General features: G+C 40.7%; 1 protein-coding gene across 1 annotated transcript in view; it reads right to left on the bottom strand.

The window, feature by feature from the left end:
• Positions 1 to 210: 210 nt before the first annotated feature.
• The window catches only part of LOC307251898 (neuronal membrane glycoprotein M6-a-like), a gene marked incomplete at both ends in the record, with an annotated part of 35,744 nt that continues 9,133 nt past the window's right edge, over positions 211 to 26,821 (bottom strand). The window contains 6 exons of the mRNA XM_080029344.1: positions 211 to 363; positions 5,282 to 5,347; positions 5,472 to 5,548; positions 11,489 to 11,642; positions 12,464 to 12,620; positions 17,258 to 17,450. Of these exons, the coding sequence (XP_079885470.1) occupies positions 211 to 363; positions 5,282 to 5,347; positions 5,472 to 5,548; positions 11,489 to 11,642; positions 12,464 to 12,620; positions 17,258 to 17,450 (800 nt within the window). The remainder of the gene's footprint in view (positions 364 to 5,281; positions 5,348 to 5,471; positions 5,549 to 11,488; positions 11,643 to 12,463; positions 12,621 to 17,257; positions 17,451 to 26,821) is intronic.

The raw sequence follows: 26,821 nt of genomic DNA on the forward strand, positions 1-26,821 counted from the left end.
ATATCAACTAATTGCCTACGTCATATGTATCTTTGAATGTAAGTTTGTGTTGTTTCTGATATCATTAGGGATGTGTCAGGCCCTGTATGTGTTTGTGCATGTATCATCCTATGTGTGTGTGTGTGTGTGTGTGTGTGTGTTTGTGTGCGTTTGTGTGTGTGTGTGTGTGTGTGTGTGTGTGTGTGTGTGCGTGTGTCATTTGGTGTGTATTTATGTATATGCATTCAGGCGTTCTTTGGAGCGTGTAGAGTGGATGTCATGCAGCTCCTGCTCCTCCTTTGACTTGATGTCTTCGTACTTCTGGATCCTGCTGGCGTCCTTCAGGTAGCCCCAGTTAGCAGCTAGCGCCATGAGGAAGTGCACCTGAGTGAGGAGAGAGAGAGCCCAGCTTTATCAGGTACATAGTCAACATGGTACGTCAATGACAGACAGATAATAATAATAATAACAATAATATATTTAATTTACGTATATAGCGCTTTTCTCACACTCAAAGCGCTTTACAAAGGAGCACAACAGTAAACAAACAAAAGGAAAATGTAAAGTTGATGGGGCTTGGGATCCAGGGATCCAGGTTCCATTCATTCACACACAGTCATACTGGTGGTGGTAAACTACGGTAGTAGCCACAACTGCCCTGGGGCAGACTGACGGAAGCGTGGCTGCCATTCAGCGCCTACGGCCCCTCCGACCACCACCTCAAACATACACCAGTCATACACATTCACACCTGAGGGGTATACTACAAAGCGAGATTAAGGGCTGAGCGAGGTCTGTTGAGTCTGAAGCCAGAGTTTTCACTATCACAAAAGGTGGCTCTCTTTTTACCTGGCTAGATCACCGTGGTAACAGAGGCTGCACGGCTAACCTGCTCAGACCAGTTTTTGTTTCAGAGTTTGAGCTTAAATTCAGGTCTTAGAGCGCTGCCCTTTAAGGAAACTACACATTTGGAAATCCCGCGGACCTGCCTATAGTGTCTGAGCGATAAATTCTCACTGAGGAAACTCGTTAAATAAGTAAACTTATTGATCAGTAATATAATGAACGAAACGAAGCCGTGACATAAGGCTTACAGCAGAGTGAACTGCAGAAAATGTTAAATAGCCTAGACCTACTGTATGCAGCGCCACTCTATGCTCTCTCACCTCAAATGATTTTACCTGCCGATCTACACACACTGGCTCTTAATGAAGCGTTCTATAAAAAAATCACAGGTTGCAACATTATGTCACTGTGGGCTTCTTTCTTTTCATCAGTAGCGATTACAGTTGGGACGTGACAGGTGACAGCTGTCAGCTGTCACAGTTCGGACATCGTTGCAGACTCGCAGGTTAAGCTTCTCACAGTAGATTCATATTTGTCCAAAAAATACAGACTACAGGTTTTTTAATGTAGGCCTATTGGTAATTGTAAGATTCAAATAAAAGGCTAATAGTCTAAATCAAAATTGTATTCATTATGATGTGGCCCAAAACTAAAGTGATTTTCCATAGGCTATTCATTTGGGGACAGTGTCAGACTTAAATTGCATTCTTAAGTGTGGGACTATAGGCGTAGTGTTATACATATAGCAAAGTAGCCTATATTAGGCTAAATGGTATAGTTTAAATCCGAGTTCAACATTTCATTGTTTTATAATGTCACGTTACGCACTGCGAGAACGATCGGCAAGATAAATAAATCATTTCCATGCTGGCAGCATTCCACTCTCCTTATTTGCAGTAAGAGTTTTTTTCGGCTCTCTGTTTTCTGCTGACTGACAAACTTTTCCTTTTGAATTAAGTTGGCGACACACTTTTGTTTTACTCAGCTGCTCGCAATCAGTCCGTTTGTGTAAAGTTAGCGGCACAAGATCAGTCCATTTTGTGCGGATGCAGAGTCAAATGACGGGTCAAACGCCCCCTTTCATGGGGACGCGCACAGAGCCTGAAGCCGAAACCCTCGTTCAACATAAGAGGTTGATAACTTCCTTCGTGATACCGGTTAGCTCTGAGCGAGGGCATGTGTTATGTTGAACCAGATCAAAAAAAGAGAGCCGGGCTCTGTTGAGTTTGTTTCGTAGTATACCCCTCAGGCAAGGTGGGTCTAGCCCAAGGACATACCCCAAGATAGATACACCTTGGTCAAAAATGGATACCTGTGCATGGAATAAGATAAGGTAGAGCTTGGATGAAGCGTACTGAAGCAGAAGGTGTGTAGACAGGAGGCATGTGGGAATATTTACATTCAGATCCTCATTCACTGCTTTTCAGTTAATGGAGCACTATGTAAATTTGGGTGTGTCAGAGAAATAATTTTCTACGGTATATTCTCATAACTGAATAAACAAACGTTCCTCACAGGAAAATGTGATCCCTGGAAACACTGTTTAAAGTAAGAAAGCTACTTGAAAAGTTACTGTTTCACTGTTGTTGTTGTTGTTGTTGTTGTTGTTGTAGTTGTTTACAGCAGTAGGGCCCACAGTTTGGTTTACAACCATATTCTAGTTTGGTTCCAGAGGGGTATACTACGAAGCGAGATTAAGGGCTGAGCGAGGTCTGTTGAGTCTAAAGCTGGGAACACACCGCATTGGCCGCCTGCGGCGGTTGGCCGCGTGAATGCAGGAGGTTCGCCGCTTGGTCATATTGGGCCATGTTCACCGCAGTCGCCGCCGCGGCCAACCGCCGCCTCATCGTAGGCAGCGGTTGGCCGCGTGACAGCAGGAGGCTCGCCGCTTGATCATATTGGGCCATATATTCCTGACGCCGACGCCGAGATCAGACCCGTCACACTTACGGTGCAACAACAACAATAACATGGTCCAGCTGTGCCAAAAAATACAGATGTAGGTTCACTGTGTAACCAGCGGCAGTCTTGTCACAAATATCATTAAAACAGCCTGAACACGCACCCCGATCTCAAATACACACACATTAACAGCAATTCAGCAACATACTAAACACAATAACAACAGCAGTGTGTGCTCAGCGGCTAAAATAAAGGCAAACATCAGCCTACCTGAAAGTGAAAGTGTGCCGGCTGACGGAGGACAACACCGGTTCTTCGCTGCACTATATTGGAATTCCACACGGACACCGCCGTCAAGTTTGGGTATATTATCCTCAGGAGCAGCACACAGCTGGGTGAGTTTCACTATGCTAACCGGCGCTACCTTGGCTAAAGTACAACCAACAGCTAAACAGATGCAAAATAGCCTACACATATTTGCAGAATGTATTGGAAGCCCGATGTCCTCACTCCACACGCCCACCTCGTCTTGCAGACCACCGCCACCGGGCAATCTCAACGCTGATTGGCTGTGGAGGCGCGGTGCCCGGCGGCGCTGCAGAAAAAGATGAAAAATTTCATCTTTTTCTGCGGCGCCGTGCTCGCCGCACAAGCCTTCGATTCACGCTCCTTCGATGACACAATTTCTATGCGCCGCTAATGGCCGCGCTCCCGATTCACGCGCCTCTCATGAGGCGCGGCCACGCGCCGCGCAAGCCCCCGCCGCCGGCCGCTGGACGCCGATTATTGGGTGGACGCGCGGCCACGCGCTAGTACATTGACTTTGAATGTAATCTCGCCGCGCGGCCAGTGCGGTGTGTTCCCAGCTTAAAGCGGTCTAAAGCCAGAGTTTTCAGTATCACGAAAGGTGGCTTTCTTTTTACCTGGCTAGATCACCGTGGTAACAGAGGCTGCACGGCTAACCTGCTCAGACCAGTTTTTGTTTCAGAGTTTGAGCTTAAATTCGGCTCTTAGAGCGCTGCCCTTCAAGGAAACTACACATTTAGAAATCCCGCGGACCTGACTATATTGTCTGAGCGCTACATTCTCACTGAGGAAACTGTTACATCTAAACTTATTGATCAGTAAGTTAATGAACGAAACGAAGCCGTGACATTAGGCTTACAGAGTGAACTGTAACATCGCGCTGGGGCTTTTTGCCACATGCATACAGTTATTGAAAATGTAAAATAGCCCACACCTATACTGTATGCAGCGCCACTCTATGCTCTCCTCTCAAATGATTTTACCTGGCGATATACACACACTGGCTCTTAATAAAGCGTTCTATAAAATCACAGGTTGCAACAATATTTCACTGTAGGCTTCTTTCTTTTCATCCGTAGCGATTACAGTTGGGACGTGACAGCTGACAGCTGTCACAGTTCGGACATCGTTGCAGACTCGCAGGTTAAGCTTCTCACAGTAGATTCATATTTGTCCGAAAAATCCAGACTACAGGTTTTTTAATGTAGGCCTATTGGTATTTGTAAGATTCAAATAAAAGGCTAATAGTCTAAATCAAAATTGTATTCATTATGATGTGGCCCAAAACTAAATGATTTTCCATAGGCTATTCATTTGGGGACAGTGTCAGACTTAAATTACATTCTTAAGTGTGGGACTATAGGCGTAGTGCTATAAATATAGCAAAGTAGCCTATATATATATTAGGCTAAATGGTATAGTGTTTAAATCCGAGTTCAACGTTTCAGTGTTTTATAATGTCACGTTACGCACTGCGAGAACGATCGGCAAGATAAATAAATAATTTCAATGCTGGCAGCATTCCACTCTCCTTATTTGCAGTAAGAGTTTTTTTCGGCTCTCTGTTTTCTGCTGTAAAACTCTTCCTCTTGAATGAAGTTGGCGACACACTTTTGTTTTACTCAGCTGCTCACAATCAGTCCGTTTGTGTAAAGTTAGCGGCAAAAGATCAGTCCAGTCTGTGCGGAAGCAGAGTCAAATGACGGTCAAACGCCTCCTCTCATGGGGACGCGCACAGAGCCTGAAGCTGAAACCCTCGTTCAACATAAGAGGTTGATAACTGCCTTCGTGATACCGGTTAGCTCTGAGCGAGGGTATGTGTTATGTTGAACCAGATCAAAAAAAGAGAGCCGGGCTCTGTTGAGTTTGCTTTGTAGTATACCCCTCAGGTGTCTCAAAATAATTGACTTTTAATTTATGATGATAGAATTATTCAATAATAAGAATTAGATGTAGAGAAATAAATGAGAATTTTTTTGTGAAGTAACTGCAGGCTCTGTGAATGCAAACAAATCCCCCTCTTCTGAAACGGCATAGTGCACCTTTAAGTTTTGGAGAACCAGATGAAGAAAAGAGAGCCAAGGTTCTGTTGAGTTTGCTTCGTAGCACACCCTTCTGGTGAGAGCTACTGCATGTTTCAACTTTGGTTCATATGGTAAAGTTGACCCATGGGTACGAGGTCATACCAATCAATACTAATATTAGAACTCTCAAGTAGTTCATCAGATATGAGGATAATGCTCCTCACCATGGCGATGACAGCAGCTCCTGCTCCGGCCAGCGCACACACAAACAGATGGAAGGTCAAGTCCAGCTGTAACACAAAAACACAGATATCATTTTTCAGATTTCTCTGCTTGTTGCTTTGGTTCAGGTCACTTCAAATATAAAACTACAACTATAAAAGAGATTAAAAAAATAGCCATGTTTCCTCTCACCTCATTGGATTCACACATCTTTAAGAACTTCTCAGATCCTGTGCACACCTTCCTCTCCTCAGAGATGGTCACAGCTCCTGATCCACACAAACATTCAGAACACAAGTTCATTAGTCTGCCGGCCTACTTCAAGTTTAAACTGAATCCTGAGAGCAGAACCAAAGGACCCCCTGAACGAATGCACTGAAAGAGGCTCAGTACTATTTTGTAGAGATGCACCGATCCAAGATTTTTCAGTACTATCCGATTCTGATATCTGGGTTTTGGATATCGGCCGATACAACATACTTATTATAAATGTATTTGACTGCGGAAGTGATGTTATTATGTGTAAGGTTACCCAGGCGAAAAAAAAGTATACTTTAACATACTAAATTTAAGCACACTTAGTGTACTTCATAAGCACAAAATTATTGTACTAAAAATTGTGTTATTTTCAAGTACTAAAAACGTACTTAGTATACTAATGATATATCATTATTGCTACTTAAGATATACTAAAATACATCTTAGTGTACTTGACTATACTATTTTGGGAGACACTTAAGATTAACTTAAATATACTTAAGTACACTTTTCTCTACTAATACTGTACTTATTTATAATGTTCTTTAGTTCGATTTAAATTACACTTAAATCCACTTTTCAGATTACTATTAATACATTCAGAATATACTGGAAATGTATTTCTAATTTAATCTTTATGTATTGCCATTGTATTTTAAATATATTTACAAAACATAAATAAAAATTAAAAAGTTCTACTTAAGCATATTATAGTTCATCTTAATCTTGTCTCAAAATAGTACAGATAAGTACACTAAGTTGTACTTTAGTATGTCTAAAGTAGCACTCAGGATATATCATTAGTATACTAAGTATATTGTTAGCACATTGAAAATAATATACTGTGAGTACACTAATTATGTGTGCAGAAAGTATACTAGATGTATTTCATTAAAGTACACTTCAACAGTACACAGAAAGTACATTTTTTCTATAATTAATTTGAATTTCAAATTACTTTTAAGTAAACATAAAACATATTTAGAACATACTTGAGGTAGAAAAAAAGTTTATTTTTAACATGCACGGCATTACAGGGAAAATGTGCATAATAAAGTACATTTAAATACATTAACAACTTCTTAAACAACATTTTCAAACAGTTTCTCTTCATCGTAACATTTTTATTCAAATTTGGATCATCTGACCCCAGAGAATTATTTTTAGTCATACTCTTTAACAAGTTAACTAAAAAACAATAATGAAAAGGAAATAGAAATTAAACTTGAAATGGGGGAATGAACCAATGTTTCTGAATTGGGGTGGTAGTCCCCGTGGAGGTGAGACGGGCGGAGTGGACAGACAGGTGTTTAGAGGAAGATGATCTGAGAGAATGGGAGCCAGTGGGAATCTGGAGGAGATCAGACAAATATGGGGATGGCCTTGTATGTATTCAGTAGGATTTTGAATTGGATAGGGATCTGGACCGGGAGCCAGTGATGTGGTGGATGGAGGGGGTTCGAGTTATGATAATGGAAACTGAATTCTGAACCAGTTGAAGTTTATGGAGGGATTTGTGAGGTAGTCCGAGGAGGAGAGAGTTGCAGTGTGGCGGGTAAGGGAGGGGTGGAGGCAAGAGTACAAAGCAAGTACAGTATTATATCTTGACCAAAATTAAATGCAAATATTCTGGTATGGCAGAGCATATTTAAAGAAGCAAAATGTACAGAAATGAATATCCCATTATATAAAGCACAACAAGAATGATTATCTTAGAGGCATGCTCCGCATTGAAATGTCCTGCACAATAATAAAATGCTTTTTTTGCAAACTAAAACACAAACTGAAATTAAACATTACATTCTCCCATCTTCATCTTTCCAGTGGAGTGGTTTCCTTTGAGTAGGCCTGGTCAGCAAATTCTTCTGCAAATGAGGGCTTGCACTTCCGGCAGTGTTGTTTGGAAACTTCTTCTTCGCGGTGTCTTTGAAAGGGACAAAAATTAAATATAGTTAGCAAAAAAGGCTTTAATTGTCATCTTTTCGGTTTCCATTTTGATCCTCTTGTTCATCCATGCTATATAGCTAAACCTGTAAAAACCTATGGTTAACTGTAATGTGCATGATTAAATATGCACTCACTATTTAAAAACCTATTTTTTTTTTCTTACTAGAATATAATGGAAAGTTGTGGATGAATTGAGAATTTGTTATTTCAGTGATGAATGTATTCTAAAATGTTGTTACTGGGTTATTTCACAATGTGGACATGTGTCCCTGCCTTGCTAGCTGAGCTTAGACATTTAGTATGCTATAACGTTGTTGCTAACGGTTAGAATTCCACACCAACATTATCCAGCTTGCAAAATATTTTATAAACTCAGGGGATGCCCATATAATAGTAGATTAACCAACTGTGTTGTCTGCCGAAAAACTTACCTTCAAGAAGAAGTAGTTTGGCTGGCAGTATTTTTGTTTTTCCATGTCGGATTCGGCCATGACTGGCCCTCTTCACGGTGAAGTTCATCACGGTTGCTGAACAGAGCTGACTGATATTCCGTTCTTCTTTGTTCCCCTTTTATTATTTCTGAGCAGTCCACCTGCCGATGTCCGAAGCATAAAGCAAAGCAAACCTTGTGTGTCACGTGACTCGGTGACTGGCCCCCGATTGGCCAGTATGCACATTTGATTCGGAAACGTGGACTGTGATTGGTCGAATTAAATGCACTGCGATGACTGGCTGTTTTTTTTTGGTTCGGTGAGGTGAAGAGTCACCATGTCACCTGTGGAAGTGCACCGCTGCTATTCATTCAGAACAGAACCTACATGTAAAGCTAAAGCCATTTAAAACAATGTTTACACGTTAGATTAAAGGGGGTAGCCTACGTTTAAAAAAATTGGCCTATTTGGTATAGTGTTGTAATGAACTATTGAGATTTTTTTGTTGTTGTTGTAATAAGTAGGCCTACACTATAATTTACATTGCTAATATACATTTTATAAGTACAAAAAAATCAGAATTTTTTTATTAAAAGTTACATTAGTATAGTCTGAGATGTATAATATATATATATATATATATATATATATATATATATATATATATATATATATATATATATATATATATATATATATATATATATATATATATATATATATATATTTAAATTTATAAAATAGGAGTGCACTTTGTGAAACTACACCTGCTCGGATTATACCTACAGTATAGTATAATGAAGTTTAAATGAATTAATATGCTTTAATAAAAATATACTTAAAATATATAAGAAAAATATGCTTCAAAAATCCCACTTCTGATAAGAAGACTGAAGCACTTGTGCATTAATCAAAGATTCATTTTTCTGTAAAGCAGCAAAGTAAATTTCCTGTTATCTACACATCTTAATATGTTCATAAGTCTAATATGTTTTCTGATTGCTGTCAAATGTAAGTGAAACAATCCAAGCTTTAGAATACTTTCCATGTGATGATAAGAAATACACAAGGTTGTACTGTTTTTTTATTAGAAATACTGGTGACTGCTGCATTAAATAAAAGCACATGGTCAATTGAAAGGTGCTCTGTTGTTGCTGTTCAGATTAAATTAGAAATACATTTCCAGTATATTCTAAATGTATTAATAGTAATCTGAAAAGTGGATTTAAGTATACTTTAAATCGAACTTAAGAACATTATAAATAAGTACAGTATTAGTAGAGAAAAGTGTACTTAAGTATATTTAAGTTAATCTTAATGGTGTCTCAAAATAGTACAGTCAAGTACACTAAGATGTATTTTAGTATATCTTAAGTAGCAATAATGATATATCATTAGTATACTAAGTACGTTTTTAGTACTCGAAAATAACACACTTTGAGTATAATAATGTTGTGCTTATGAAGTACACTAAGTGTGCTTAAATTTAGTATGTTAAAGTATACGTTTTTTTCGCCTGGGATGGCTACATACTGATGAATTTGTTCTGGTTTATAGTGTACTTATGAAGAATACACTAATTTACCACTGAAGTAGTATTCAATTATTAATATACTTATTTTAAGTGCACTTTAACACTGCTGTGCTAACAATGATATGAAAAAAAGTGTTATAAAAGTGAACTTATTGAAAGGGTGCTAAAAGTGCACTTGATAAAAGTAGATGCAAATACACTGACATTAAACTTATATTTAACACATTCGAAGTACATTTTAAATAAATATACTAATCAAACACTTATATATATTTCAGTGTTGGTATATTTTATATGAATATACTTAATATGAATTAATAAATAGTGTACTTTATCTAAGTAAACTAAAGTACTACTGAGGAAATAATATATTTGTAATTAATACATTTATAATATATTTTTGGTTTACTTTATTTTAACACATAAAGTGAAAATGTGCTAGAAATGTACTTTCAAAAAATTAAGTACATTTTTAGTACTTTAAAGTATATTACTTTTTTACCTGGGTAGGAAGGCTTAAGCAACACAACAAAAAGAGCAAAATACGTATATACAAAAATGCATAAAGGTTTATCTGAACAGCTTTGAACAGCTTGAAAACAGAGGAACATCAGACCTCAACTTTTTAATTGCTAAATTATTTTTAACGTGTGCTATATCACAAAGTAAAATGTAATTTCTATTAAAAAAAAACGTAAAAACAGATTCTGGATCAGAGTTGTCAGTCTGATATCCGATGAGTAGATTTCAGCCATATCGGACCCGATACAGATATTTGATCAGTCCCATACCTACTACAGTATTATTGTAATGTTTTTAAAGACAGTGGTTAAAGCGTAAAGAGTTCTAACTAGAATTGTTTTAATGCAAGAAATCAGCCTATTCACCTGCAGTGTCTCACCTTGTAACTATTCCCATTGTGAAATGTTCAGTAGATATACAGTGATTACCTTGCTGACAGCAGGCCTGTTTGCAATTTGAACAGTAGAGGGCAGTGCTGTAAGACACTGTCCAAAATGCCCTTTAGTGTGTGTAGATGTGGGCAGCAACATGTTGGACAGAGCTGTAACTGCATCATGTACAATAATGACAATATCTGGTTGAATTACTGCATGTATTGTCAGCCTGTATAAAGGTGGATATGTAGAATAACTCTAATCAGATGGTTTATGTAATATGTTGTCAGGGGACAATAAAGTGCACCATAAACGACTGCATTCTATGAAGTTAATGATTTTCTCTTATTAAATGACTAATAAAGTCCGCATCAGTTCAGACCAATTGGTCCCTTTTAGGTGAAAGATTCATGGTGGCACATGGTACACTGTGGGCCTTCTACCTGTATTTTTGTCACACACACACAGCTTTTTCCATGGTGTGTGCCAGGTTGGCATTTGGGTGAGTTGCCATTTATATAAAACTTGCCGGCACTAAGCTGAAAGACACATGCATTATGTGTTGTGTCAGGAATTGTGCGGAACATTTGATGTCGAGGATTATGAGTATCTTGATTTAAAGAGCACAAATAAGGGAGTCATTTAGGGAATTAGATTCATGATAGTGAACATCTGAAAAGAGTTAAGCTTATTTATCAATCCAAAAGCAAAGAGATTGTCATTTAAGTTTGATCAACTTTACATACATTTGGTTTAGATGAGGTGGGCTATGCTCTGGTTCTATAAGTATTTTAAACCAATCACAGGAGTTCTCTACCAGATCATTGTATAGAACAATAACTGTGGCCTTGGAGACAGTTTGAAACGGCCAAGTCGCCCACACAGTCCTGTCAATCGATCTAGACAGTAAAAAAAGCAGTTTTATTTATTTATGATGTTTATGAACATTTATTGAGACATCCAATTTGATATTAAATAGTATAGTGTATTGATTTTTACTATTTTAGACCAGGTTTCCAGAAACGTTGAGAACATAACACACACACACACACACACCAGATAATGCAGAGATGGTAAAGTCACTACATAGAAGATAATAATAGAAAAGACACATCCATCCATCCACTTTATCCGGCCACGTACCAAACTGGCGCAGGTCGAGGCAGAGGTTGGCCCCCTCCACCAGGCTGGTGTTCTGACACATGGACCAGACGTTGAAGTACATGAAGACAGGCAGGCTGGTGAAGGCTGTCACGCCCAGCCAAACTAGGAAGAACAGGTAGGCCAAGAACATCAGCTGTAGAGACACACAGAAGAAAATAATATTGACACAGACCATTAAACCACCTTAAAAAAATACTTCAAATAACGGGTCCATTTGTGTTGTAGTGTGTGTTTGTGTGTGTGTGTACATTTAGATGTTTATTTGACTCAACCTTGTCTGTTTGCATGGACCAGTATATTTTTCAACATTTTTCAACATTAGTTTTTTTAAATGCTCAGAACCAAAAATCTCAACCTCTAAAGCAGTTACATCAACTAAACTTTCCATAATCATTCTGAGCACTATATTTGTTTTATGACTGATTTAAGTTAATTGCAAATATCTCAATAAAAACAAAAAAAGCAAAAAAAACCTGGAGGAATCCTTAAACAATATTTAAAAAAAAATTATGAATAAGGTATTTAGGCAATTAGGATCTTTCTCTTTGGGATGCACAAGGGTTAAGTTTAACTTCAAAATAATTATTTACAATCAGTGAAGGGATTACACTTATAACTCATAAATAACTCATATGTTACCAGCATTACTCTAATCATTAGCATGTCACCTCCTCAACAGATAATAATATTTACACATTAATAGCGGACCAAAATTTGTCAAGTTTTGCTTACTTTATGCATAAGAAACACTTCAATTTGTGTCAAATCAAATACCGGTAATTCCCCAGCGCAGGAGGATGTTTTATAGAGCTCCATTACTGAATTTAGATTCACAAATGCATATTGTGTAAAGTTATCCTAGAACTACACAAACAGTTACCTACCCCAAACACATTTTCACTTCAAGAACTCTATTGATCCAAAAGTGTAACAAGTCATGTTAAATGTTCTTACGAATGCAGTGAGGCAGCGTCCACAGGCGGAGATCTTGAACTCTCCGTAGAGATCCCTGATAGCTCCTGTGGTGAAAAAGCCTTCCACCAGCAGCAGCACTCCAAACACAAAGAACCCAGCTGCCAGGCCATAGATGATGTACTTCAGAATGTCAATACTAGGAAAAGAAAACAAATCAAATCAAACTTTATTTTCTATAGAACATTTCTCACACGCAATGCGACACAATGCGCTAGGAGCAATAAAGTGAGTCACATCAACACACCCACAGTGTCAGAGATTAATTACTATTTGTTTATTTCCATGCTAGACAGTCTCTTGTAAACCGAACGCCTCAAACACACTGGACGTGGAAGCGCCCTGAAGCATCTGGTTTGACTTTTCAGATCTCTTGACACACCTGTCCGGGCACACCAGACGAGCTGCGGCTATCATTTCGGCGTCTGCTCTATTTTTTCCACTCACCGCGAGCGAATCGGACAGAAACCACATTAAAAAGCCCATTAAACTGGATAAACAAACACATTATTAAGGTTTTTATGTGTTAAATAAAACAGGGAAAGAGCAGGGGCTCTCCTTCTCTTCTCCAACTTGCACTGTGACACGGTGAGAAAAAATATCTTCTACTTCCACTCATGCAGTTGTTCTGGAGAGGAGTGAGAATGATGGGGCTGCCATACAGTCAGGTGCACTGACTGGTCCATTAGGTCCAGTCTCCACGGGTTAAGCCACATCCCCCCTATGGTGAGGGCATATTGTAATAATCTGTGAATACATTCCTTATCACTAGCTTTCTTCACCAATGTGTTTGTAAAGGTAACACATCTTAAAAAGTTGAAATTCAAAATCCATGTGGGTTGCTGAAAGTTGGGGTAATTTATATAGTTAATGGACCAGATCAGATACTGTATCAGTACCATCTGGGTGGGCACATTCTAGTCCTATACATCCCTAGAAGATGTTCTGATGTGATAGACCTTTTATATTGGTAGCTTTTTGGTGGTTATCCCCCTTTAAAATAAAGGCTATTGTAATGGAGGCAAGGCACTGCAGGTGACTAGGGTAACATTTTTAACTTCAAATTCAAACTATAGAATAAAATAAATGAGCTTCATGGCTTTTCAACTTTGTATTGTTTTGTTAACAATCGGGATGGTCCTTTTCCTCTGGAGCCCGGAGGACACAACGTCCATGATTTACAATGGTTTTACAAAAACATTTAGAGAGTGAGGCAAAAAGCTTAACATGTAACTATTCCATTAATGCATCACAGCTAAAACATTGTAAAGTAGTTTTAAATTCACATTTTATTAACCTTGACCACATAAAGTACTTATTAACTGTTCATTAATAAGTGTATAATGAAGGATTTAGTAACCTTAATGAGCATGTTCCTGCTTTAGATCAGGTACCTGCAAAATGCATAATTAGCAGTTTAATAAGTACATAGTTTACTGCTGATAAATTAATAATAAAGCAACAAAAAATGTTGTGATCAGCTGGCTGCTGTGCGTTCCTCCTCCTCCTTCTGCCACTCCCACTCCTCCTGTCTGCCTCACACCTGGTCTGCATTACCAATCAACTCACCTACTTCACCTCTGGCTTCCCTGCTGTCGTCGCCAGATCGTACTACTCCTCACCGTGTTACCCGGACCACGCTCTCCAGCATCACCCTGCCTCCTCATCGCCCCTATGACTGTGCCATTGATCTCCTCCCCGGCGCCCCTTTGCCGAGTAGTCGCCTTTATAACTTGTCCCGTCCTGAGAGGGAGGCCATGGAGAAGTACATTAAGGATTCTCTTTCGGCTGGCCTCATGAGACCCTCCTCTTCTCCTGTTGGTGCAGGTTTCTTTTTTGTGGCCAAAAAGGACAAGTCACTGCATCCATGTATTGATTTCAGGGGACTTAATAACATTACAGTGAAGAACAAGTATACCTTGCCCCTCATCAGTTCCACATTCGAGCCACTGCAGGGCGCCACAGTCTTCTCTAAATTGGACCTACGCAATGCCTACCATCTGGTGCGCATCTGTGAAGGCGATGAGTGGAAGACGGCCTATAACACCCCCCTCGGCCATTTTGAGTACCTCGTCATGCCTTTCGGCCTCACTAATGCCCCTGCTGTGTTCCAGAACCTGGTTAACGACGTCCTCCGGGACTTTCTCAGCCGCTCAGTTTTTGTCTATTTAGACGACATCCTGATTTTTTCCCGCAACCAGGAGGAACACATTCAGCATGTCCGGCAAGTTCTTCAGCGGCTGTTGGAGAACAAATTATATGTGAAGGCCGAGAAGTGTGAGTTCAGTGTCACCTCTGTATCCTTCCTGGGGTTCATCATTGAGAGCGGGCAAGTGAAGACCTGCCCCGAGAAGGTCAGTGCAGTGACTGACTGGCCCATCCCCGATTCCCGCAAGAAACTGCAGCAGTTTCTGGGGTTTGCCAATTTTTACCGGAGATTCATCCGGGATTACAGTAGGGTTGCAGCCCCTCTCACCCGTCTCACCTCTCCTGCCCGCCCATTTGCCTGGACGCCTGAGGCGGACGCTGCCTTCTCTGGGCTTAAAAGGCTTTTCTCGTCTGCCCCCATTCTTATCCAACCGGATCCCTCCAGGAAGTTCCTTGTGGAGGTTGATGCATCTGACACTGGGATGGGGGCGGTCCTGTCCCAGCGCTCTGCCACTGATGAGAAGATTCACCCCTGCGCTTTTTTCTCTCGCCGGCTGGTTCCTGCTGAGCGGAACTATGATGTGGGTAACAGAGAGCTGCTGGCTGTGAAACTGGCGTTGGAGGAATGGCGGCACTGGCTTGAGGGGTCAGAACAGCCGTTCGTGGTTTGGACCGACCACAAGAATTTGTCTTACATTCAGACGGCCAAGCGCCTAAATTCCCGTCAGGCCCGGTGGGCCTTGTTTTTTGGACGTTTCAATTTCACCCTCACTTACCGTCCCGGGTCCCGTAATGTTAAGCCTTATGTCCTCTCTCGTCAGTTTACCACTATGAACACTCCGGCCCCCCCTGACACTATCCTCTCTCCTTCCTGCCTCAGGGTGGCTGCTGTCACCTGGGAGATAGAGTCCTTCGTCCGGGAGGCCCAAGCCATCGAACCGGACCCGGGAAACGGCCATCCCAACCGCCTTTTTGTCCCCAGTTCGGTGCGCTCTCATGTGCTGGTGTGGGTCCACACATCGCGCTTTGCCTGTCACCCTGGAGTGGGTCGCACCCTGTCACTCCTGATGAGGCATTTTTGGTGGCCTACTATGGACGCTGACACCCGGGCATTCGTTCTTGCCTGCACGGTTTGTGCTCGGGCCAAGTCCTCCCATCAACCCTCTGCTGGCCTGCTTCGCCCCCTGCCTGTTCCTGGCCGGCCCTGGTCTCACATTGGCCTTGACTTTGTGACTGGTCTTCCCCTCTCCAATGGCCACACAGTCATCCTCACCATCGTGGACAGGTTCTCTAAGGCAGTGCACTTCATTGCTCTCCCCAAGCTCCCCTCTGCCACCGAAACTGCCCAGCAGCTCGTTCTTCATGTGGTGCGCCTCCGTGGGATTCCCACTGACCTCGTCTCGGACCGGGGTCCGCAGTTCATTTCCCAAGTGTGGAAGGCTTTCTGCCGGGCGCTGGGAGCCTCGGTCAGTCTGTCGTCGGGTTACCACCCTCAGACCAATGGGCAGGCTGAGAGGGCGAACCAGGACCTGGGAACCGCACTGCGCTGCGTGGCTGCGCGCAACCCCTCGTCTTGGAGCGACCATCTTGCGTGGATAGAGTACGCTCACAACTCTATGTCCTGTGCACCCACCGGCATGTCCCCTTTCGAGTGCTCTCTGGGCTACCAGCCACCCTTATTCCCCGCCCAGGAGGAGGAAGTATAGGAAACTAATAAGACTTTTATTTATGTTAGTAAGCAATCAATAAGTGCTTATACATGGTTTGTAATCTCACAATAATGAGTTTATTATGTTATAATTAACACTTATAGATAGTCTTATTAACACAAATGAATGTTAATAAGCATATATTAAGGGACTTATTATCTATTAACTAATGCTTATTACAAGGACTTAAAGGTCACATATTATGCTAAATGCACTTTTTAAATGTGTTCTAACATATCCATGGGTCCACGGTGTGCCTAGAGACTGCCAAAATATAAAAATAACAATCACTCCTTTTCTCACTCTCCCCCTTTCTGAAACCCCCACCCCACCCCCCAATATACTCCAGTCAGAATTCTCCTCGTTTCTGACCTCACAAACTGGAAAGCCAGAAGCTTCCACTGTGCAGCCCACACCCCTATTTCTTATTGGTCCACGGCCCTGACAGACAGAGAGCGAAGCGTATCTGGCTTCGCTTCCGGACAGGTGGCGGGGGGAGCTCAAAGATTGTATATTTACGAGGGGAGCTGCAGCTCTTTTTAAAAAATAGGCCATTGTGAGATTAGCTGACATCAGCATAGTATAATAAATTATCTGAAAGTTTTTTTCAGCAAACAATTAAAGAAAAACGTATTAGGGACCACTAAGACCATATAATATGGTGTATAATAGTACCGAAAAGTGTATAATATGGGAGCTTTAAATATAAAGTGTTACCGATAGGTAGATGGATAGATGGATGGATGGACATATTGAGATAGATAGATAGATAGATAGATAGATAGATAGATAGATAGATAGATAGATAGATAGATAGATAGATAGATAGATAGATAGATAGATAGATAGATAGATAGATAGATAGATCGATCGATCTGTTAATCTTTGTGAAAAACGACAGTGAAAAGCAGTGACTCACATGGTGAATACGTCCAGTGTTTCTCCCGGGGCTCTGATGACTTCAAAGTAGTTCTGTAGGATGGTGACGGTGCCACTCAGCGCCTCATGGCCACAGCCACAGAACAAGGCCACGCCCATGTACAGCAGGACGGTGGCTATGAGGGAGGCCCAGGGCAGGCTGCCCACACAGCGCTCACAGCACTCTTTACAGCCTGCACACAAACACATAGACACAACTTTAGTGCTGAGACGGTATCTTTAACATATTCAGCATGGTGATAGTCAACAGAATGTTCCTGTCCTACTCAGAAAGCTGAAGGGAAAATGGTTAAACCTGCAGTGTGTAGATTCTTTTTTTCATAGCAGACTTGGTAGAAAATAATTATAATATCCACAAGTAAGTTTAATTTAGTGCATAATAGCTGAATTTTTTTTTTCCCTTTCTCCATACCATTGATCAAGGAATTGGCGCCACCATTTTGGAAGCGTCATAGTTGGAATGCCATCAGGTCTAGAGAAGCACAGAATGGAACAGTTGGCCACACTGTGTCCATCAGAACTACCAGTTGGAATGTTCATGAAGAATTTCTGTTGCTTCTCTGAACGGGAGCCATAGAGACAGTGCGGAACGCGTCATAATCGGAGGCCACGCCCATCGTGGGGGAAAACAATACACAGCGCTCTGCCTGACAATGTGTTCCTCAATGTGAAACCCATCAATGGCCAGGTAACACTAACATCTTAAATGGACAGGGTACAGAGAGATGCAAATATTTTCCTCCTGCACATCCATTATTAAACATAAGCACACTTTACCTTTGTCTCTAGTATAACTGGAATAGTGCAAATAGGCGCGCAGTAAGAAAAAAAATCATATTTAGTGTGGATTGTCATATCATACATTTTTGCATTTCTTGATGTGGCTTGCAGACCTGAATATGTAACAGAAAAATGACAATATTGTGAGTACAGGCTCAGGGCCCAGAGGCCTGTTTCAGGTAGCTGGTTTTACATACTCTGAGTTTAATCCTGCGCTCTGAGTTGGTCAACAGGGTTGACGAGCAACTCTGGGTTTTCGGTTTTAGAACAGTGGATCAGCGTTGGGTCAATCAGCTCTGAGCGTGTTCACTCTGGGTTGATCGCGTGCGTAAAAGCCATCGTCAATGGATCGCTGATAACATGATTCACCATGGAAACAGGAGAAACAAACATGCAAGGAATCAAACGTAAAATCATCAGGAATTGATTAAAACGGAGTGATTTTGCTTTAAACTGTACAGGGTCGCGTTGTGACAGTGACTCTTTCTTCAGTCGGAGCTGCAGCGTAAAGTGAAAACAAACTCAGGGTAGGTCTAACCACCTATCCAACAGGTTAGACCCACGGCGTATGTTGCCGCAGTATCTGACTCTCGGTTGCGCTGAACCTGCTTCTTGAAACGGCAAACCGAGAGTTTCCACTAACTCAGAGCGAACAAACTCTGGGTTGCCTCAAAACCAGCTACCTGAAACAGGCCTCTGGTATGTCTAGAGACTCCCAAAGTGGGAGAAATAAACAACCATCATCTTTCTGAAAAACTATAATAAAATAAAATAATAACTCCAGCAGTTTATAGTTTGCATTTGGACTTCAATTCTAGCAGCCTAACACGCCCACACGCACGCACGCAAACACACACACACACACACACACACACACACACACACACACACACACACACACACACACACACACACACACACACACCCAACCACATTGAGTTACTGATGCCTACATGCAGACAGAGCAACACTCCTACAGAGAGCAAGAGAGAGAGAGCTGAAGAGAATCACACACATCACTACCCTTGTTCACCTCCGTGCTCAACGGAAAGTTTGTTTGTGTGTGTGTGTGTGTGTGTGTGTGTGTGTGTGTGTGTGTGTGTTTGTGTGTGTGTGTGTGTGTGTGTGTGTGTGTGTGTGTGTGTGTGTGTGTGTGTGTGTGTGTGTGTGTGTGTGTGTGTGAGTCCTCCTGGTGCTCAGGTTTAATTGACCAGCATTGTTGCCATGCCAACAGGGGTGTGGCAGGAGCCTGGTGACCCACTTTGCCTGTAGCGTTGTCAAGGCAACAGCGCGCTCTGCGAGGGCTACAGCCACATTAATGCACATTTTCACACACACACACACACACACACACACACACACACACACACACACACACACACACACACACACACACACACACACACACACACACACACACACACACACACACACACACACACACACACACTCAACAGTAACCCTCACCCGCATCAGCCATTTGCATAGACACAAAGCTTGTTCTCATGCTCATTATTGCCTTAGTTTGTGGACATGATCAACGCACACTCTTGATGTGTTTCTCAGCCAAATATGAGCTAGTAACAGAAGAAACAAAAATGGCTGCTATGTAGTGCCATGTTTCACTGACTAACTACAATAAAAGGTTCTACGCTAATGTGCTATATGCTCATTTTAGTTATTTATACACACATGACACATCCATTGGGCCCTCACATAAGCGTAAGATTCAGACCACATATGACAGCTCTGAAGCAGATGGACAGGCACAGAGAGAAGTCTGACATAAATGTGTGATGAGCATGTGTGAAGGTGTTTCTGAGAGAGGCTTTCTATGCAGGGTCTTGTCTCAAAATGTTTTCATATTTGCAAATACCTGAATGTGTATGACCGTGCAGTTGTATTTCTGACATTGTGCATGTGCAAATGTCTGTGTGTGTTTGTCCTGGATGTCAGCCATGTTATAATCCTTGTAATATTTCCATATTTAGGCTTTAAATGCAGGAAAGACCCAGTGACCTGGCAGAAACAGGGACAGGCTGAACACAAACGGCTGTGTATGTGTGCTTGTTTTCTTTGTCTATAAGGAAATAATATTAGCAGAGGTGAGGTGTACACATTATACTTCATTATATTTGGAAATGTTTAAAATATAGCCTTCCCGTAAAAGGGCATAGGTATCCTAAATAATGGAAAATAAAATATAAGACAATAATCTTTTTTTAAAGTTTATTGTAAGTCCATGTCTTGATCAAATTTGGTAAACATTATATACAATAAGTTAATTATGAATGATGATACATTTGTTTTCATGGTTGTTGTTCTAGTTCAAACTCTAATCTAGTAGGATATACAAATTACCGTATATATTCACACGAACATCCCATTGTGATGAGACTGTCAGAGTGCATTCAAGTGGATACATCTTTTGGATTTTAGTCATCCAAATACATATTTGTATTTGTACTTACATACATACATATGTTTGTGTATCTGTGCGATTTATGACTGGGACACACACACACACACACACACACAAACACAGCGTCATACTTTGACAAAAGGTCTGGCTGCTCATTAGGCAGCAATTTGGATGGTTTCATTTAGCCAGATTGTCTCTAGCAGACAACATAGCTGCTGCTGAATGCGTGTTTGTGTGTCTGGATCACTGTGAGGATTACAGAGGATCTCTCACACAGGCACGTCCATACAGAGAGACACAGAGAGAGAGAGAGACAGAGAGAGACAGAGAGAGAGACACTCAGATACTCAGTGGCCTGAAGATGCACTCAATAGTCAAAAACCCTCTTCTAATGGGAAATGACAAGTTCAGCCCTACTGCACCATTTAGAACAACATGCAGTCCAGGACAGTGGAGAATAACCCAGATTCAATCAAATGTATCGGTACAGTGAGGGGAATCAATGATATCTTTTCAGGTTGTATTGATTTAAAACAAGGTGCAGATGCCCTTTGTTTTGTTCTGAAGCAGATTTACAGAAGATCCTTTTTCACATGAATTAGATTGGGTTCTTTGTGAAACACGCAAGCACACACACACACACACACACACACACACCCACACACAGTTAAGCGTAGACGCCTCTGATTCCTCTAGCCGCCAGTCAAATTGTCAGTTCATCCATACATCCCTCCTATCCTCCCAGAGTCCCTGAGCTGAGTTCCAGTAATGGGATGCCACACAGACAGATACTGCATCTTTAACTTTATTACTTCTATATTCTATATTTATTAAAGCCAAAGTGCTAACTAGTCAGTCATTTGAGGATATCTAAGTGTTTGCCTTGTTACCGGGAGTCAGATGATTTTCTTCTATAGTTCAGGCGTTGACTAAATATGTTATGAAATAAGCTTACAGTGTTTGATTTAAATTCAAATCCCAATTTTCCTTTTTTAACTAAGAGAAGTTTGGAGTATGATTACGTTTGTGTTGTGTGTTTGGCGTTCTGATATAGTTAAAATTGTTAAATGCAACAAATTGTGCACCAAAATGTTAAGTGCACAATATTTGTCAATAATGAAGTTGGCATGCATAAACAATTCCAATAGAATCCCATTGCAATGTACAGACGCCAACTTCATGAGCCAAATATACACACCGGGGTTTTTTTTTTGTATTTATTTGTATTTTCCGTTCTTGTTTTAACTAACATTAAAAAATCCTCTGCAGACCAGCACTCTAGCAGGCGGAAAAGCTTCTGGCCAATTTTAGACCACGACAGAACACTGACAGCTTCCAATTAAACAGCTCTTTAATCACACCAATTCAACACCACCGATATAAAACACAAAAGCCCATTAGACCAAGGATTCATTATATGATATTTATAGTTAATTCAGTTAAGAGAAAACAAAACCTACAAAAATATTATTTTAGGTAAATTGAGAATATGAACCAGTCCCTCCCTAAAGCCCCTATCTCACTGGCATTCGCGAGGGAGTCTCTAAACTGTCTTGAAACTTTTGCGGGGGTCTCACTTTCCTCGCATGAGTCGCAGAGCCTCGCAATCCTGTCGCTTGATTTTTGAACATGTTCAAAAAATGTTTGTGACAAATCTTCTCTCAAAATAGTCGAAGAGTCGTTGCAGGTTTCTCGAACGCGCCGCAAACCCTTCTCAATTTAGTTTGCGCGAGTCAGAAAGTGTGAGAAATGTGAGAAAACTTTGCGACGGTTTGGCGACATATGAAACTAAATGGCGACTGATTTGAGGCAAAAATGAGACTGACATTCCTTTGGTGCGATGCTCGCCAGACGTTCGCAAGACATAAATGCGAGCTCCTGGCAAGTTTGGGCAGGGACATTCGCAAACGCGTCGTGAGGAACCAACTCAGTGAGACTGCAAGTGAAAATTGTCGCTCATTCGCATATTTTCTCGCAATTTTATGTCTCCAACTTGTCGGAAACTGTCGCAGCCCAGTGAGATAGGGGCTTGAGCTGAAAGACAGACCGTAGTGATGATGTCATCTAGAGTCTGATACTGGTGCCGCACCATACACAGTGGAAAATGGAAACGCTGCCATGACTCCATAACATTAGCCTCTGTGACATTTCTGTGATGAGGGATTTTTAGATTTACACATGTAAAATAAGTCAACATCCAATACACAGAGAGCCCATATACTGTATACAACCGCTAATGTGTCACATCTACTGTCTATAGAGAGTGTCCCTCGACCACACCTTGATATTTGTGTTGGTGATTATGGAGTGCATGTTCCTCTGTGCTTTGATAAATAATTAAGAATGTCTAAAAAAAGATCATCTTAAAAAAGCAAACCACATGCAGCCAGCCTGGGATGAACATTCTTGTCATCTCCCATCCTACATGGAACAATGCCTCATAACTTGGACTTTTTTTCGCTGTAGAAACAGCTATTGAGCCATTCCAACACAGTGCTAATAGTAGGGCCATGCAATCACTACAATACAAAAGGTTCATCCCATGTTCATCCCATTTGAAAGATGAACATGCTCAGCATATCTGTTTATCAGATTTTGAAATGCACAAAGATCATACTCTGACTTGAGGGTGCTACTGGGAGAAAAAAGTCACTGGGCATTCAATATAGAACATGTTCATTCTCTGGGGAGCTTGAATGTGGACAGTAGATTTTAACATGTCTTTTAGTGCAACTTTTGGGGCTGACATTGTTCCAAATATGATATCATGTCAGCCTGTCAAGAAACTGCTAATATCTGGATCACAGGTGGTTGGCAGAGTAATTCATGTTGTGATGTTGTGTCTAGACTACAATTGAAAACCTCTGTACTAACAGCGTAGAAGTAGGTCTGATTGAAATGCATATGTTTGTTTAAAGCAAAGAGATATTATATAGATTTTTTTTTCCTTTTATAATTAATTTTTTAAACAGGTTGCAATGAAAAAAGCTCTCCCGGATCCTTTTGACGAAAATCGGCCAACATACGCTACAATTTAACCATAAATAAGGTCCATTTGAGCATCTTAAATACTGAATGTCCCGAAAGCAGGAGCCCAGATGGCCTTCAACCTGCCTCTCACACATTCACTGTGCTCCGCTACAGATGAACACCTTGCTGCTTCCTCACTACTAACCTGGTGAGACCAGCTTGATCTCCCCAGCTTTACATTTGTTTATCTCCCGCAGATCAGTCTGGACTTTCTCCATTCTAGGAGGAGCCCAGTCAAAAGGGTGTTTAGACCTCATGTTGGTCTTTTAGTTGACAGCCCCTGATTGGTTCATATACAGTAGCTGTTCATTTTAGCTTCCTGCGACCTGCCATCAACAACTACATGAACCAATCAGAAGCTTCCTTCCACTGAGGTACGAACGTGACATCTGAACATAGGCTCTGATCGGTCCAGTCTTCTGTCCAGGCTGATCGCTGGGAAAGAAACAAATAATACGAAGCTCACAAGATCAGACCTGACTATGAGGCGGAGCCAACGCTCCGTCTCTGACCATCAGGCCAGCAGGAACTCTACATATCTCTGTCACAGAAGGAAACCTTATCTCATCAGACCTCACCTTGGCCCATGATGACAATACAAATGGAGAGAAAAGAAAAAATCTCTTTAATGTTTCAAAATAAGCAGAAACTCATGTACTTGCATGATTCTTGCAACTCTTAGGTTGAAGCCACATGGTTGAATACACTTATTTCAAGTCTCTTTTGGATAAAAGCATCAGCTAAATGTAATGTAGCAGAATTGACCTTGTGCTCAGCTTGGATTTGAAAGGTAATGACATTACCTACAGACCTACAGAGAGGATAGAAGGAGAATCCTCCATCTCAAAGGCTCCCTCCTCTGCTGCTGCTTTCCCTCCGCTGTGGACCTGCTAAATCAATTTATATTGACTTATTCCTCACTCCATTAAGTTCCTTTCTATTAGTGGTCATAATAATAAAATGGCTATGAGGCATATACAAAAGGTCCTCTTACAGCTGTATGACTCCCGTCAGTTTACCCATTGGCTCAAATACATTAGAAATTACTTTTTCTAATTGTCCTCAGCAAGTAATTATAGCCTTTCTCTGCAGGTTTAGGAAGTAGCTACATAAGGTATCCTTAGATACACCACCATGATGAGCACATGCATCATTGCTTTTCCATTATCCCCTTTCCCACCGATGCAAAATCGGGACTGGTTCGGAGCTGGTGTCCAGTCGGGAAGAACTGGTGAGGAACCAGAGAGCCGGTTCCTGGGCTGAAAAACTGGTTCAGAGTGGCTCCAGTTTTGAGCTGGTCTGGAACTGCGAACAGCTTACGTCAGAGGCCAGGGACCAACTAAAAACACCGCTACTACGAGACGTAAACATAACTGCAAAAGGTCTTCCTTGAAATAATTATGAGGCAAGGTGTTTTTCCCCTATTTGGTTAATTTAAGATAAATTAAGCAATGGATGGATAACTAGCATCAGTGATGTGCACCTTGTTTGGACAAGAGAAGAGAATAGAGAACTTCAAACTAATATCTGACAAACAAAAAATAAAAAGGAACAACAGTTTAAACAAATGACTTACAGACACCAGCACATGGTTCTAAAGGATTGTGTTTCTTCTGTTTGTTCTCAAAGTACTTTTAAATGTTTTTGCATGTTCAATAACCAATATTTTTGCGATCATTCTCCCCCTGTCACAAGCCATTAGGTATCTGTGAGAGTATCTTTGGAATCTTAAGTGAGGTCTAAATGGTAAACTTTCATGCGTGCACCACATATTCAGTCTATCCACTGTGTTCAGCATCAGGCCATTTCTTACAGTTTGTAGGGTGGTATATAGAATTTATATCTTATAAGACGGACGTGTTTGATAGTAACACTTTATAATATGGAGTTAATGAACTGTTAGTTAACGCTTACTAAATGTATACTAAACTAACTCGTCATTAACCAACCGTTAATAAATGCTTCGGTAAACATGAACTAACTGATATGCTTAGTTAATGCTTAGCTAAGCATTAGTTAACTAAGCATAGTTCATGCCTAAATAATCATTAAATAGCCGCTTATAACTAAGTATTAAGATTTAGTTGATGCTTAATAAGCATTAACTAACCATTATTGGTACAAACTAAGTATTTATTAACAGTTCATTAATGTATCCTAAGTGTTAATTGTTACAAGTTTTATTTATTCAAGGATATATCTCTACCAGCATGGTGGAAAAGCCGAGGCCCCCTTCTTATACAGACAGCTGACGTTAATGCCATCCATCCATTGTTAGACAAAAAACTATGAATGGAGGTTGAATTGCCTTTTTCAGGTAAGTTTGTGTGATTGGTTCACCTATAGATTGTTTTCCACGAGGAGGCCGGTAACAATGACATGTAAATATCAACCGACCCTGTATTTACTTTCTTCACTCACACATGAGAATGACTGAACGAGAATGTTCTTTTGTGATTACAGCGTAACCTAAAGGTTTAATAACACAAACATCTAGCATAATTATAGTGTCATAACATAAACAAATATGTACTAACTCCGAGCTCAACAGCAGCATTATTATGAAGCAAAAAAAAATGATGCCTTTACAGAACAATTACCATGTTACTGCAATAAAAAAAGCATTCTTCTACTCCTCATTCTGAGTTGCATTTGACTTTAGAGTTATGACAACGTCATAGTCAACTCTCCACAGTCAACATGGAGTCAAATTCATATTCATCAAAGCATCATTGTGATGGATTCTGAAATCTAAAAGAACAAATACATGATGTAAATGATGAGCAGATTGATGCTGAAGTCTGTTCACCTGGGTCTATAAACAGACAGTATACCTTCTTTAAGTGATACATTGTTTAAGGAGCAATTACCATTCAAAAGTGAATGGTTATTAGCAGTGTGAGGTCAGGACTTTGGCTACTATCCAAGTGATTTGGGCTGTGAAGACAGTTTTTACATAAATGACACAACCCTATCTGTCGTCATCAGAAAACAATGAACAACTACAGCCGACCTTGCTGAAGCTAAACTACTGATTAGCACTCACTGACTGCATTTACATGCACAGCATATTCTGAATAAGGTGCATACTCATGTTAAGACAATATTCCATAAAAGGTGTTTCCATGGTCAGCAGTTGTGGGGATATTGCTGTTTACATGTCAATCAGCATATTTGGAATAAGCCAGTGACATGGTAGAAGCTGCATGACGTCAGCGCATATTTTTCCGGTAACAATTCCCGTCCCATCCAAGGAAAATGAACATTCTTAATGTCATTATCGTTGTTGTGCATTGTTTTGTCAGCCAAAAA

This window comes from Ammodytes marinus (genome assembly GCF_949987685.1).
Source record: "Ammodytes marinus genome assembly, chromosome: 6".
Lineage (NCBI taxonomy): Eukaryota > Metazoa > Chordata > Actinopteri > Uranoscopiformes > Ammodytidae > Ammodytes > Ammodytes marinus.